Source organism: Chrysemys picta, chromosome 1, assembly GCF_011386835.1.
Source record: "Chrysemys picta bellii isolate R12L10 chromosome 1, ASM1138683v2, whole genome shotgun sequence".
Taxonomy (NCBI): Eukaryota; Metazoa; Chordata; order Testudines; family Emydidae; genus Chrysemys; species Chrysemys picta.
Genome location: NC_088791.1, coordinates 346,696,165 through 346,711,481, shown reverse-complemented (window position 1 = coordinate 346,711,481; position 15,317 = coordinate 346,696,165). Strand labels below are relative to the sequence as shown.

Genomic DNA, 15,317 nt, shown 5'->3' with positions numbered 1-15,317 from the left:
ATACGCATATTGGCACCATCCAGTGGCGGGCAGTGGTCTCTACACACATCAGCACCATTCAGCGGGGGGCAGCGGTCTCTACGCACATCGGCACCATCCAGTAGGGGGCAGCGGTTTATACGCACATCGGCACCGTCCAGCAGGGGGCAGCGGTCCATACGCACATCAGCGGGGCTGATTCCGTATCAGCGTCCCACAAGACTAAAGCTGCCTAGTTGCGCCGAAGCATCTGGCCATGTGACGTTCGTGCCAAGCTTTGCCAGCGTCGCCCCGTTTCCACAGGGAAGCAGAGCTGCACACGCTGACCATCGGAAGGGCTCGGAGCTAGTGCTTAGACAGGCCCAAGTCCTTTCAGGCATCACCCTCTTTGGGCGTTAGGGGGCGTGAAGGGAGGAGAAGGAGGTATCAGCTTGGAGCAGATCCAAGGAACAGCGCTGCTTGGACACATTGTAAGAGACGGTCCCTGCCCTTGGGAACCGACTGTGTAGACAAGACACAATCGTCAGCCCCGGTTTACAGATGGGAAACTGAGGCACAGCAATAAAGTGACTTGTCTCTGGTCAGTAGCAGAGCCAGGGATTAAAGCCAGATCTTTGGAGACCTAGTCCAGTGCCTTAAGTGGGAAGCAGGCCCTTATGGAGGCAGATTATTATTATTATTACACAAAGCGCCCGGTGCATGGGCATGCTTGCCAGGATGCAGTTGCTCTCTCCCATCTCAGCAGGCAGCTAAAGGGAGGATTTCACTATTGTTCATATTTCCGCCTCCCCAAGAGGTGGTTTCTTTGTTCAGAGGTGTTTAATAATAACACTGGCCCCAGGTGATCCCTGGGCAGAGAGATGGCGCTTCCCCAGAATGGGACAGGAGGGAGTTGGGTTGGGTTAGGATCTCAGTTTGGCTGGTGCTGGGGAGTGGCCACTCGTCCCCATGTGCAACAGACTTCCAAAGCTGGCGTTCTAGGAGGGTAACGGACTGTGTGTGTAACGCTGCCCCCTAGTGGCTGGTCAGGAACTTTTTGACAAACGTTTTTTTCATCAAACGATGCTGATTTGTCGAAACCGTTCAGGAAACCAGGTCCGTGTTGGCAAATCTCCCGGCTGGCAACAAGTTTGATTAAAAAAAAAAGTTCTGAAATTGTCAAAACATTTTGTTTCCACATTTTCAAAGCCGAACAGTCCAGTTTCCCGGCTTTCTGCTTTGACATTGAAGCTCATTCAACTGAGAAAAGGTTAAAGAAGAAACCATTGCAATCCGAAGGAAATGGTTCCTTTCAACTGAGCAAAAGGAACCACTGGGACTGACCGAAGCCGAAACATTTTTGTTTTTTTGATTTGCAAAAACGTTCGAATCCGACTTTTTGTCCACAGTCACGTGAAAACTTGCAAACTCTGGAAAATATTTCCAGGCTGGGAAAACTGTTTCCCGCCCAGTTCTACACCCAACCTGCTTCCCGGGGGCTTAGATCTGCTGCAGTTCAGGGTTAGTGAACACACCCAGGCACCCTCATGTATGTACACACGAGCGCTGGGTCACATGCACTTACGTGCCTCGCACTATTGCAGGCAACGGCATCTGGCTGCATGCGCATCTGCTGGCACACCCAAGTGTACACCGGCACGCCAGTGGTGACACACTCCCTCGCACAGGTGGATACCCTCATGTGTTTGCTCACTGACACACCCGGGATCTCACACAGTCACACGGGCTGGCGTTGGTTACGCACCTGATGCGCTCTCCTTTGCACGCTCAGCCAGGCCGACCCGTGCCGACTCCTTGATGTGGCTTGCTCCAAACCCCCCACCACACAGACTCACACCCGAACACGGTAGTGAACATCTGCTTCAGCCTCGTGCTCGGGGCACCCTCCGGTGGCACTATGGGGCATAGCATCAGCATTGCACTGGGGACCAGGAAATAACTTCACCGATTGGGCCTAATGCCTGACAGAGGCAAAGTCTCTCCCAGAGAGGAACTGATTCCTGCCCTGAGGATGGCCGCTGCTCCCAGGGTGATGGGTGGGGGCGGTGTGTGTGTGTGTGTGTGTGTGATGGGGGAATTAATGGGAATCCACAGATGTTTAGAAACCATTTGATGGTACACCTCTACCCCGATATAAGGCTGTCCTCGGGAGCCAAAAAATCTTACCGCGTTATAGGTGAAACCGCGTTATATCAAACTTGCTTTGATCCGCTGGAGCGCGCAGCCCCCCCGCCCCCCGGAGCGCTGCTTTACCGCGTTAGATCCGAATTCGTGTTACATCGGGTCGTGTTATATCGAGGTAGAGGTGTATTAACGGGGGCTTGGGGGGAACCCACCAATAGCGCAGGGCTGCGGTTAAAGCAGTGACTTCCCTCACCGGTAGGACACAAAGCTTATCCCCCTTGGACAGCATCTCTGTCCCGTCACCTCCGCGTTGTCCTGCCCTCCTCTCTCCTAGTCCCTCTGAGCATTTCTCTTGTACTCCCTGGAATGCCCTGTGGGGGATGCGGTGTGGCCTAGTGGCTAGATCACTGGATGGGGGGGGGCGGGGTCAGGAGATCTGGGTTCCATTTCTAGCTTTGCCACTGTTCCTGCTCTGTGCCTCAGTTTCCCCTCCCACCATTTGTGTAGACTGTAAGCTCCTTGGGGCAGGGACTGGCTCTCGCTCTGTGTACGTGCAGCGCCTAGCATGGTAGGGCCCTGATCTCCGCTACTACCCTAACACCGCTGAGCCGAAGGCAGCACCCTGGGGGAGATCCCGCTCGCCAGGGCTCTCTGTACACCCAGTGCTCAGGCCCGCTCCCTGTCTGTGTCCCTGCTGCCGATCGCTGTCCGTCCCTCCCTGAGCCAGCGGGTGTCAGGTGCTTGTGGGAGATAATGAGGGCTAATTAGGCAGAAACGTGGGGATTTATAGCAGACTGCGGAGGTCACAAGCAGGAAGACGGAAGTGAGCTTTGGCTGGTGACTGGTCTTGAGCCCGGGGTGGGGGAGGGGAGCAGACTTGTCTAATTAACTCCTTTAATGAACTCAGATAACCAGATTTCCTTTCCCCCCCACAGGCGCTCCTGCAAGTGGCTAAGAACCTGTTTACGCACTTGGGTAGGTGGCTTTTTCTGTTCCTACAGGCCACGTACTGCTAGCGTCCGACTCACTGATGGGCCGGCTGGGCCTTCGTCTCTAGGTCTGCACATTCAACTGGCCCAGGTTTGGTGGGGCCAGGCTGGGGGCCCGCTGGGAAGCCACATTCCTAGTGGACACAGGCCCCTATGACAAATCCACGGCAACCTCCCTGCATGCATCACTCAGAGAGGGCTCACGGCCCTGTCTTCTCAGCTCCGAAATACGGCTCCCAGGGCCTGAGCTAACGGAGCCGCTGTAGCTGGTAGCAACGATCGGTCCTTCACATCCTGGAGACTCAGCCCTGCTCCCCAAAGACGTCCCCGGCCAGCTCTCCTTCCATCTGCCCTTCATCTCTGTTTCACCAGCCCCCTCTCCCCCCAGCTCTAAACATCCGGGGAGGCGAGGGTCGGCTCTGCCCTGCTCCTGACTGCACGGCCAGCCCCAAGCTCTGCAACGGGCTGGAGACGCTGGCCACAGTCTCTGTGCTTCACGATGGGCCCTATTCCCATCGTAACGAAGGGGAAGGGGAAGTTAGAAGTGCCCGGTCACAGGCTAGTGTCTAACCATTAGGCCTGCCTGCCTCCGTCTAGTTAGCTGCTTAGCAGGCTGGCGTCCCCTCCCCAGCTCTCGCACGGCTGCCCCCAGTTGGCTGTGTGCTCCCAGACATCCTCACTCGGCTCCTCTCCGAGGCCGGTGGGGCCCGCGAGGTGCGGCGCGGCGCGACGCGGCTGTACACGCAGGCGGTGTAGATAAGGCCGAGCCGGATTGCTGCGCGCACACGGTCCCACAAAGAGCAGGGCTCGTCGGAGCCAGCCCCCAGAGCCAACTCTGGCAGAGACGCCGGCCGTGTGAGGCTGTGATAAATGATTGCCCGGCAGCAGGGGCTGGGCGAAGCCTGCCGGGGCGCTTGACCGGGGAGGGCTGGCGGCACCTAGTGCTCTTCCGTCTGGGCGCTCAAGCAGCCACAAGGCAAATAGCCACGTCCGTGTGTCCAGAGGCCTAGGGATGGAGTCAGGGCCCCAGGGCCATGTTAAAGGGCTGTACAGCGGTGCTAAGGGCTAGGTCCTGTGACCCCAGGGGGCCCCACTGACATCCCTCCGGCTTTACCCCGGTGTCATGGCGAGTAGAATCTGGCCCTCGCACCACCTATGTAGCACCTCCTTCATCCCCCGAGCATCTCGCCAAGCCTCCCAGACGGCCTGCAGAGTAAGTAAGAGGCACTGTCCCCGGTACCGATGGGGAAACTGAGGCACGGGGCAGGGAAGTGACTGGCTGTGGAGGGAGCTGGCATTGGGGCAGGGATTAGAACCCTGGCGTGTTCAGCCTACAGAGCCGCAGCTTGGTATCCTCGCAATGGGCTCAGGTATGGGGCTGACGGCCAGGACCTTGGCCTAACCCCATAGCTCCTGCTTTGGGGTGTCACACCCATGCGCCACGACCCAAGGCCACCAGCTCTGGTCACGGAGCCGTCCCTTGGAGAGGCCTCTTGCTCAGCGTCAGGGGGCTCAGGCCTAGAGGTGAGGGGCTCTGTGTCCCCTCACCAGTCCCCACAGCCGCCCTGCCCCTGCCCCTCCTGCCTGGGCCTGGTCTGAGCTGCCAAACCATCTGCTTCTCCCCCGCAGACGATGTGTCGGTGCTGCTCCAGGAGATCATCACGGAAGCCCGGAATCTCAGCAACGCCGAAATGTGAGTGAGCGGCTGCTCTGCGCGAGGCGTTACCCTGGGGGTGGGGAGTCAGGCTGGGTGCCCCTTGGGTTCCCCCTGCTCCCAAGGAGGCCAGGTGTGCATGCACACTGGCATCACGTTCCTGGATCTCTGCTGCGGCTGGGACATGCGCTGGGAACAGCTGATCCTGTGGGAAAGCTGCTCCTCGCTGGTTATTTTTACAGCTCTGATCTCCGGCTCCCTGGTGCAAATCCCCCCCCCCCTCACGCTCGCTCCCCGTGCAACACCCCAATAGGGCAGCAAACCTGCAGACTTCCTGAGCATGGAGATGGGGCCTGGCTCTCCTCTCGCGTCCCCCGGCGTGAATCGGAGCAGGTCCGGCAGAGCTGCTGCTCCAGGCATCCCCCCGGGCTCAGGAGAGGCCAGGCCCTGTCCTCTCTGATCGACGTGGCTCTCTCTTGGGACGGTCTTGGGCTGGATCCTGGCCAGGCCAGGGGCTCAGGCTTGCACTTAGAACGCAGCTGCCCGGCTGCCTGCTCCCTCCAGCGCATCACGTGGAACAAGGTGACGATCACGCCCCAGTCCCGTCTTACCCTGTGCCCTGGAGAGGCAGCAGAGCCACCCCTAAGGGGCTTGAGGGTTGCTGTCGCCAGCCCGGGAGTGTGCCAGGCTCACTCACCTGCTGCACAGCCACATGGAAGCCCCTACCCGAGGTTCCCAGCCCCACAAAGGTACAAACACGGGGCCTGACCCTGCACTCCCAAGGCTGGCCCTGGGGGGCAGCGCTGGGCCTGATTCACACGGGCTCGGCCCACAGGCTAATAGCCCAAGCACCTGCAAAGATTAGGGCTGGGCAAAACTCAGGCACACGCACCCTTCGCAGGGCTCAGGGAAGAAGTGTTTTCTTTGGCTTCTGCTGCATGCAGCTTTGTGTCCCAGAGAGAGACTCCTACGGTGCAATATAACAGCTGAGAAATAGAACATGATTGTGTGACTAACGACTGCAGCACAGTGATGCAGATGCACAAGGGGAAGGGGCAACATTAAAGGTTCATGTTCCAGGGGCAGAGTTAGGGGTATGTGTCCTGGGGGCTGGAGTTAAGGTTACATGGCCTGTGGGGCAGAGTTAAGGTTACATGGCCCAGGGGGGCACAGTTAAGGTTACACACTTCCAATCTTAATTTTCTCCTTCTCAGGTGTCTGCATTTGTAAATATAACAGGAAGTGGTGTTTAAATGTTTTAATTTTCCTGTTTGTTTTGAGTGCAGAGGGCTAGATCAGCCCCTATCCACGAGAATAGCCACAGGAAGGGACCAGGGTAGAGGAATATGCCACCCAAATAGGGTTGCCAATTTTGTTTGGGTGTATTCCTGGAGGTTTCATTGCATGACATAACCTTTAATTAAAGATTAATCTTTAATTCCTGGAGACTCCAGGTCAGTCCTGGAGGGTTGGAAAGCCTACATAATGCAGCTGTTGGCAAACCAGCTAATTTTATCCAACACGGACCCAAAGTGTTTCACATCTATCCAAAAGGATCTCTGTCCACCACAGAAATGCAGCCACCTCTGGGGTGGAATATGGCAGCTGCTTCTCTGTGCCCAACAGCACTGCGTAGTTTAGGACAGGAGATGAAGAACACCTTGCCCGGAAGGGAGAGTAGGGGAAACTGAGGAAAGCCGAATGTTGTTCCCCAGCTGGAATGTAGCCAGAACTGTGGGGCTAACCCCTCATGCCACGGGATCACCAGGGACCACAGAAGCCGGGATCAAGGGAATCCCTAGTCTCACGGTGGGGCACTGGATCAATGAATCCAAAGGGGAGATGTGCTAACCAGAGGCTGTGGGCCTGGTCCGAAGCCGAGGGAAGTCAATGGGAGTTGTTCCGCTGCCTTCCATGGGCTTTGCCCCGGGACTGGATGGTACTCTGCGGCCAAGGCTGCCTGGTTGCTGTGGAAATCTGACTGAGCGGCTGGTTGTCTCTTGCAGATGCTCCGTTTTCCTGCTGGACACGTTCAGCCATGAGCTGGTGGCCAAGGTGTTTGACGGGGGCGTGGTGGATGACGAGGTAAGCCCTCCCGGGAGGGCCTGGGGCTCGCCAGCAGAGGGAGCTGCGGGTGGTAGCGTAGGCAGACCCGGGAGGATGGAGTGGGCCCAAGGACGAGGTGAGGCCAAGGGGATCAGCTGGAGCCACCCGCTCCAGACCAGGGATGGCTGGTCATGAGGAGGAGAGCGGTCTCCAGGCCAGGCCGAGGGCGCTGCTGCATGAGGGCCGGGAGATGGCGACTCAGCCGGGACAGGGAGGCTGGGTGGAGACTGGATATGGAGGTGGCGAGGGGCAGGGTGCAAGGTAGGGAGATGGGACTGAATCCCAGGAGATGGGGATGGGAGGTGGTTCCCTGAGCCCCGGGAGGACGGAGGATTGGACGGAGATGGGCAGCATGGGGCCAACGTCTCGGTCAATCCCGTCCCTCAGAGCTATGAAATCCGCATCCCGGCGGATCAGGGCATCGCGGGTCACGTGGCAACGACGGGGAAGATCCTCAACATCAAAGACGCCTATTCCCACCCGCTCTTCTACCGGGGGGTGGACGACAGCACCGGCTTCCGGACCCGAAACATCCTGTGCTTCCCCATCAAGAACGAGAGCCATGGTGAGAACCTGGGCAGCACCGGGCATCGGGGTGCAGCTCCCCGGGCGCTGCCAGGGCACGCGGGCATTGGGCAAAGCGCTCCCTCGATGCCGCCTCCCTAGACGCCACACAAGGGCAAAGACCCATCAGATCCCAGCTTGGTCGCCAGGGTGTGGTTCCTGGCCATGTGTTCTCCTAGAGCAGCGTTCCCCAAGCTGGGATCCAGCGGAGGCCCCTGCGCGGCCGACTCCGCCGTGTCTCCAGCTGCCTCCGCCAGTCTCCTGGCTCCTCATTCCCAAGAGGAGCCTGGCGATGGGTCAGAGCAGCTGGAGACGAAGGGAAGGAGAGACGGTCAAGAAGCAGCCTCTGTATTAATTCGCCGCCGGTGCTGAGGATGAGGGACCCCCGCTCTAGTGGTGGTAGCAGGACCCCTATGGCCTGCTCTGTGATCTTGGACAAGGCACGTGACAGCTCCGTGCCTCAGTTTCCCCACTCCTCAGATAACGAGTATGGAACTGACCCTTGTCACGGGGCGGGCTGTGAGAAGGGAGGAGTGAAGTTAAATTGCCCTAAGTCTTGTTTGAGTGCCGCACGCGTTGGAGACCCCAGCCCTTCCCTTGGGGGGAGAGTCCCACACCCCGAAGGTTGGATGGAGCCTGATGTCAGCCCATTGTACTCGGGCAGCAGGGTGAGCTCATGGCTAATGCACAGGACTGGGATTCAGGAGGGTTTGTTACCAACCCACTGCGAGTCCCTTGGCAAGCCACTGAGCCGGTGCCTCAGTTTCCCCACCTGTCGGAACATCTGGGCCCGATCCCCAGCGGGTGTTAACTGGCAAATCTCCATGGAAGTCAGCAGAGCTACGCCGCATCACACCAGCTGAGGTTCTGGCCCATGTCTATGTAGCCACCTTACCGGGAACTTAATTGTTAAGCTTAACTAAGTGTTCCTAAGTGCTTTGAGATCCCCAGCTGGGAGGAGCCCCAGAACGTGGGGTTGGTGCTTGGGAGTCCCCTGGCCCCACTCAGACACTTGTAGACACAGGTGTCCCCAGGAGAAGCCCAGCTGCTGCTCCTTCGTGGGGTGTCACGTTGATAAGTGACCCCCAGCGCCATGCGCTGAACTCCTGCCCTTCGCCGAACGAAACCACTCGGCCTTCCGCTTCCGGCCACAGGGCTCCCTGCCTGGCACCGTACGCTGGCCCGGCCCGGCAGTGACAATCTCCGGGGGGCGAGTGGCAGCTCCCGCATTAACATCCTGCATCCCCCGCTGCACTGCAGCGGGATCACACTCTGGCCCTCCTGTGAGCGGCCAGGCGGCCTCGGCCCTTCCCCTGTGGGACTGGAGGGTGGCACGGGATGCCCTCGGGGCTCTGTGATATTGGTGAGTCAAACCACCCAGGGCGAGCGGCCCGGCGATGCTGTCGGTAAACACCCCCCACCAGTACTGCCAGCAGCCGGTCAGTCCCTGCTGCCTCCCCTGCAGCCCCACGCCTGGGGCATGTCACCCTCTAGTGCCAGCCCCACTATGGCAGCCTGGAGCTGACTGGGCGGTGTGGGAGAGGCAGGCTCTGAATGTCCCCGGTTCGATCCCTGCTGACGGCCGTAGAGTGTCTGCAAGCAGCCATGGGGAGCAAATCCTCAGGGCAGGCAGTGGTGCTCCCCACTCTTCCCCCCCCCCCCCCGATTTGCTTAACCCCTCGCTGGCCTCCCCACCAACCCCTGTATGACGCACGGTGCCCCATCCAGGGACACACCCTCTGGCCAGGCACCCCATTGCTGGCTTCACGCAGGGCTTTGACCTTTCCTCCCAACTCAACTTGCTCGCCCAATGCTGGGGATTGTAGGTCGCTAGAGCACGAGGTGGGAGGGATGGGCTCCCCCTGTCCTAGCCCCAACCCCTGTGGACCAGCGCCCTGGGCAGACCCATGCCAGAACATGGCTGGGAGCCCAGGGCAGCCGGGTTTCCCTGTGCGTCGTCACGTCGGTACGCTGGGCTCTCGCTGTTCTTCCAGAGGTCATCGGAGTGGCAGAGCTGGTCAACAAGATCAACGGGCCTTGGTTCAGCAAGTTCGACGAGGACCTGGCCACGGCTTTCTCCATCTACTGCGGGATCAGCATCGCCCACGTAAGCGGGGGGGCTGCCCCACGTGGGTGGGTCCAGCACCCGGGGGAGGAGGGGTGGATTCCCATGCCGGATTCTCGGTGGCTTGGGCACGGGCCCAGCCTTCGAAGCTGCCAAGCTCCCCAAGTCTTTTGCTGGAGAAAGCTGGATGCAGTGGGTTGGGGAAGGCTGGGGACCCAGCGACCTCCCAACAGCGTCTGCCCCCCACCCAGCCAAGCCTGACGTTTGCAGACCGCCTGCCCTCTATGATGCTTTCCAGGCTGCTGTCTCAGCACAGAGCGGGGTTCGCCTGTGTTCTGCCTCCCTGCGACTGGACACCAGACTCTTCTTCCCTTCCTGTCCCAAGCTGTTGTGTGGCTGCACACTGTCTGTCGGGTTCCACCCCAGAGGCAGCTGCATTTCAGCTGTACATGGAGAGGGGAGCGTAGTTACAAGTGACAAGCCGAGCCTTAAATAACGCTGGGTCATCGGTGAATCTTGTCACCTCTCGGCACCCTAGGAGAGGTGGAAGGCGATGCCTGGCCATGTGCGCGTGAGCTCAGGTCGGGGGAGCGGGGGGCTGGAGCTCAGGCGCACCCCAGCGCTGCGTGCCTTAGGCCTAGGGAGATTGAAAGGCCTGAGTTCCTGGAAAGACTCGTGCTGAGCACACGGGGCGGGAGCTGAGGCCCCGGGAGAGCCAAGGGCAGCAGAAGCCCGTCCGCCCGGGCTCTGACCGCCTTCTCCTTCCCTCCCTCCAGTCGCTGCTCTACAAGAAGGTTCACGAAGCCCAGTACCGAAGCCACGTGGCCAATGAAATGATGATGTACCACATGAAGGTCAGAGGGTGGGGGGGCTCCCCAGGGATCCGGTTGGGGACATGGGGCTGGTTGTTGCGTCTCCGCAGCCCTGGAGCCGCACTGAGCTGTGGGTGAGGATGGGTGACGCCGTGGGTGTCTGGCTCATCTTCCTTCTAGTTCCCCCCGGAGGGGCCAGTCTGCGCTCCCCTGCCTACAGGCTGCTTCACACTCAGCGTTACTGCCGTGCTCCACCCCAGAGCTGGCTGCATTTTAGGGGCAAACTCTGGATTTGCCCCAGTGTAACCAGGTCACAGCCTCTGACTACCCCGATAGAGCAGCAGCGCACTGACTACCCCGATGGCACTAACTGGCCCCCACGTTGGCAGGCTCCACAGAGAGGCCAGGGGGCAGCATGGGCTGTGGCGCAGGAACCTCTCTTGCCTCCGGGTCAGATCATTGCGCCAGCCCCGCTGCTGCCCAGGCTGTACCTGGTGAACAGAGGAGCCCAGCACAGGGCTGTCAGGGCAGCACTGGGCGCCCGTGCCCGGCTGAATGCGGCCTGCATCTGCAGCTCCTCCGCCAGGCCTAGGCTTCGGCCCCCGGCGCTAACAGCCCATCCTGGGGCTCCCCTTGCAGGTCTCGGACGAGGAATACAAAAAGCTACTCAGCGACGGGATCTGCCCCGTGGAAAGCATCGACTATCGCTTCGCCGATTTCACCTACACGCCGCGCTCGCTGCCCGAGGACGACACGCCCATGGTGAGTGCCCCCGGGGCTGGCGTCTAGGGTCCTGCCCATGGCATCTGGCAGCCAAGCTCCCCGAGGGGGGGATGAGCCGGGGTTAGGCGCTAGCCTAGGGCGCCCGAGGTGTGGGTCTGCCGTGGCTGCATGGGCGGATCACTCTGTACCTCCAGTGTCTGTAGCCCTGTCCTGCCTCCGAGGGGCGCTAGGAGAAATCCAGGAGGTGTCCAATGCTACGGTGATGGGCTCTAGGTAGGTACCGGAGACAGCCTGGGCTAGGATCTGGCCCTGGCTTGGGACATCTGCCCGCCAAGGAGCTGCATTCGCCTTGGTTTAACACGAGTGCCCCGCGCTCCAATCCCACCTCGGGTCCAAGGCGTCGATACGATTTCCTGGCATCGCTGCCTGCCCCCCGTGCCCACCCGGGGACGGGAGCCTGACAGCCACCGCTGCGTCAGCGCCAGCTTGGGGGAGAGTTTGTGCCGTATGTGGCTCCTGCCCCCCAAGGGGGGGAAGGATAGCTCAGTGGTTTGAGCATTGGCCCTGTTAAACCCAGGGTTGTGAGTTCAATCCTTGAGGGGGCCATTTAGGGAGCTGGGGCAAAAAAAAAAAAAAAAGTGGGGGTTGGTCCTGCTTTGAGCAGGGGGTCGGACTAGAACCTCCTGAGGTCCCTTCCAACCCTGATTCTATGAATGCCGAGAGGGGTGCAGGGGGTTATCTGCATGCCCAGCCTGGCCTCCTCAGCGCCAGCCCGGTGCCCGGGCGCAGCCTCTCAGCCAGCTCTCTGCTCCCTTTCCCTCCGCAGGCCATCCTGAGCATGCTGCAGGACATGAACTTCATTAACAACTACAAAATGGATCGCCAGACGCTAGCCAGGTGAGCTCGCTCGCTGCTCGGCGCGGGGGCTTGGCTGCTCTGGGAGGGAGGTTGTGGCCAGCAGGGGGTGCTCTTGCCCGGCACTGCGGTACCAGGGGTTTGTCTAGACTGTTGAAGAGAAGACTGGGGGGAGGGACCTGACGACAGTTTTCAAGTTACAAGGAGGAGGGAGGAAAAACTATTCTCTTTAGCCGCTGAGGATAGCACAAGAAGCAATGGGTTTAAACTGCAGCAAGGGAGGTCTAGGTTGGACATTAGGAAAAACTTCCTAACTGTCAGGGTGGTTAAACCCTGCAATAAATTGCCCAGGGAGGTGGTGGAATCTCCATCTCTGGAGGTTTTGAAGAGCAGGTTGGACAAACACCTGTCAGGGATGGTCTAGACAATACTTAGTCCTGCCCTGAGTGCAGGGGACTGGACTAGACGACCTCTCGAGGTCCCTTCCAGTCCTATGAGTCTATGACATGACCTGGCAGTTCAAGGGTGGAAGTGCCCTGCCCTGCAGCCTGCCAGGGGTTCTCTGCCTGGAGCACGGGGGCAGTGCAGAGCCGAGCGCCGGCTCCCCGGGGGCGGCTGCGTTCTCATCCCCTTCTCCCTGCTCTGGCCAGGTTCTGTCTGATGGTGAGGAAGGGCTACCGGGACCCGCCCTATCACAACTGGATGCACGCCTTCTCCGTCTCCCACTTCTGCTACCTGCTCTACAAGAACCTGGAGCTGGTCAAATACCTGGAGTAGGTGGATGGTTACAGCTCCTGCAGAGACCCAGCTTCCCCCCGCCCCGGCTCTGCACCCCTGGCCCCGTGGCCTGTGGCTCTCCCAGCTCCGCGGGGCGGGCGATCTGTACCACTCCCTCTCCCCCGCTGATTCAGTAGGTGGTGCTCTCCCCTCGAGTCTCCCATCAGCCCAGTTCCCTGACGTGGTGCTAGGGGGCGCTGCGCCGCTCTCCAGGGTGCACCAGCGGACACGGGTTCTCACCGCTTGCCCACGGCATGTTGCACAAGTCAGGGGGTTGGCCCTGGGCCGTGCCACACTGAATTCCCACAATGCACTGCTCCTCTTCATTTCCTGTCCCAAACCGTCATGTCCCTGCGTGCAACTGCAGTGTTCCAGCCCAGAAGTGGGTGCACGGAATGATCCCTGCACCTGGCATGAGTAGGTCCATTGAGCTCAATGGGGACCCCCCCACACTTTCAGTGGCGCCAGAATGTGGCTGCCTGCCTGGGGCTGCAGAAGTGAGGCTAGTTTGGACGGTCCCAGCGCCGAAGTCCCGTCAGCCGGGAGAGGTCACTGCAGAGAATGGGCTGAGCTGGCCCCCGAGAGAAGGAGGTGTTGCCCCGAGAGCCCCTCCTATCCCTCGTCACCGCGATTCAGCGAGTCCTTTTCTCCACAGAGACATTGAGATCTTCGCCTTGTTCGTCTCCTGCATGTGTCACGACCTGGACCACAGAGGCACCAATAACTCTTTCCAGGTGGCTTCGGTAAGGCCAGGGGTTACAGGAGATCTGTTAGTAATCCTGGGATATTACAGGAGATCTGCCAGTGAGACCAGGGGATTACAGGAGATCTGCCGGTGAGGCCGGGGGATTACAGGAGATCCATTGGGCACCAGGGCTTTGGGTCCCCAGTGGGGCTGGAGATGAAGCTGTTGGGGGGTCGGGCTCCCAGGACACCTCGTTGTGGGGTACCAAAGCCCCGGGGACCTTTATCTGAACATTCGGCCGATGTTGCTAAGCAAAGGAAAACGTAAAGTGACAAGAGGTGACATCATATCCCCACAGCCCCTCCAGGGCAGGGGGAGACATGGTGCGGGGAACACTGCAGCTGCCATGAGCCAAGTATCTAGGACCTGCCCAGCCCTCGGGGGGATCGTGTGGCTTCGTCCGTCACTGGCTTCTGCCAACTGCCCCAGACCTTGGTCCAAAACCCGACTCTCCCCCAGCCCGGGAATGAGCTTCAGGGGCGTTTTCATGATTCTCCCTCCCCTGTGATTCCGGCTCCCAGCCCCACCGCGAGGCAGGGGGGCTAGAAACGCTCCAGTCACTTGGTGCGGGTTCGAGGAGATCACTCCTACATCGCAGGGGAACCGGCCTCCCATTCGGAGGGTGGAAACCCTTCCAGCCCCCGAGACTCAAGGGCCAGCGCCTCTGGCTGGCGCCGGCTCTCAGTCCCACCCCATACAATGTTCTCTGGGAAGGGGATCTGCTACTGAGTCCCCGGTGAGCAGAGGGGCGGGGAATATACAGCCCGTGGGCCATAGCAACGGAGTGTGCCCGCCCCCCTTGTGACCCCATGTGACACAGGCAGCCGATCTCGGCCCCCTGCACCTGTAGGGGCTCCTGGTCCCAAACCCCACCAGCCCCAGGGTTGGGTCCCTCCTGGGGCCGGGCTGGGAGGCTGTCAGAGCCGTGGCAGGGGGGCACCTGCCCAGCTGCAGCCCCCACTAACCCTAAAGCTCCAGTGAGACGGACGCCTTCGCTCGCCCCTGGCTGGCGACCGCACTCGGTGCCCCTCTGTCTTCCAGAAATCCGTCCTGGCGGCGCTCTACAGCTCTGAGGGCTCCGTCATGGAGGTAAGACGCCTTCTGCCCCGCGCCTCGCCTTGTTCCCGCGCCCTGCCGCACTCCGGCGGCGGCTTGCCTAGCTCACCAGTGAAACAACTGCGGCAGTTCTCAGCCTCGGGGGGGGGGTCTCTGCAGCTCCATGCTGGCAGTGGGGCAGGGTGGCTGCCCCAGGTGTGGGGGCCATGGATAGATGGGCATGGAGTCCCCCATCACCTCCTCCCTCACCCGGGGACAAGGAGAGAGGGCAGCTTAGGGAAAGCCCAAGGCCTGGGGGGTGGAATAACAGGGAAAGCCCCTGCCTGCCCCCTCCGTACGTTCCCCACAGCCCAGCCGTAAGGCGCGGGGAGTCCTGCCCCACTCGTCCCTACGAGCGGGGCGGGGGGTGCATGTGCCAATGGGGAGGTGCTGCCCCCTGGTGGAGCCCTCTCACTAATACAGCCCTCCCTGCCGTGCCTCGGTTTCCCCCCCTCAGAGACACCACTTCGCACAGGCCATCGCCATCCTGAACACCCACGGCTGCAACATCTTCGACCACTTCTCCCGCAAGGTGAGTGGGGCGGAGCTCGCTGCCGGTGCCCCTCTCTCCTGACATGCAGCCCCCTGCTAGTCCAGCCTTAGACCCCCCCACAGCCTGTTCTGTGACACACCTTGCTCCTGCCCCACAGCAAGCCTGGCTAGTCCCATCTGTGCTGTGTCCAAGGCCCCTCACTCCTGACCCACCGGATCCCCTGTGTGACAATGCGGTTCTGGCGGAACCCAACTGAGAGTGCCAACTCAGGACAAATTGCTCAAACAGGGCAGTTGCAGCCCAAGGCTGGGGTGTTTTCCACCTCTAAGGCAAACC

General features: G+C 60.4%; 1 protein-coding gene across 4 annotated transcripts in view; it reads left to right on the top strand.

Annotated features, from left to right (window-relative positions):
- Window positions 1–15,317, top strand: part of PDE2A (phosphodiesterase 2A) — a 373,783-nt gene that overhangs the window by 347,801 nt on the left and 10,665 nt on the right. For all 4 annotated transcript variants that reach the window (XM_065596463.1, XM_065596471.1, XM_005292199.5 and 1 more), the window contains 12 exons: window positions 3,039–3,078; window positions 4,722–4,785; window positions 6,753–6,831; window positions 7,240–7,417; window positions 9,411–9,523; window positions 10,258–10,335; window positions 10,933–11,055; window positions 11,843–11,913; window positions 12,522–12,644; window positions 13,304–13,391; window positions 14,435–14,482; window positions 14,946–15,020. In XM_065596463.1, coding sequence (XP_065452535.1) covers window positions 3,039–3,078; window positions 4,722–4,785; window positions 6,753–6,831; window positions 7,240–7,417; window positions 9,411–9,523; window positions 10,258–10,335; window positions 10,933–11,055; window positions 11,843–11,913; window positions 12,522–12,644; window positions 13,304–13,391; window positions 14,435–14,482; window positions 14,946–15,020 — 1,080 coding nt within the window. The remainder of the gene's footprint in view (window positions 1–3,038; window positions 3,079–4,721; window positions 4,786–6,752; window positions 6,832–7,239; window positions 7,418–9,410; window positions 9,524–10,257; window positions 10,336–10,932; window positions 11,056–11,842; window positions 11,914–12,521; window positions 12,645–13,303; window positions 13,392–14,434; window positions 14,483–14,945; window positions 15,021–15,317) is intronic.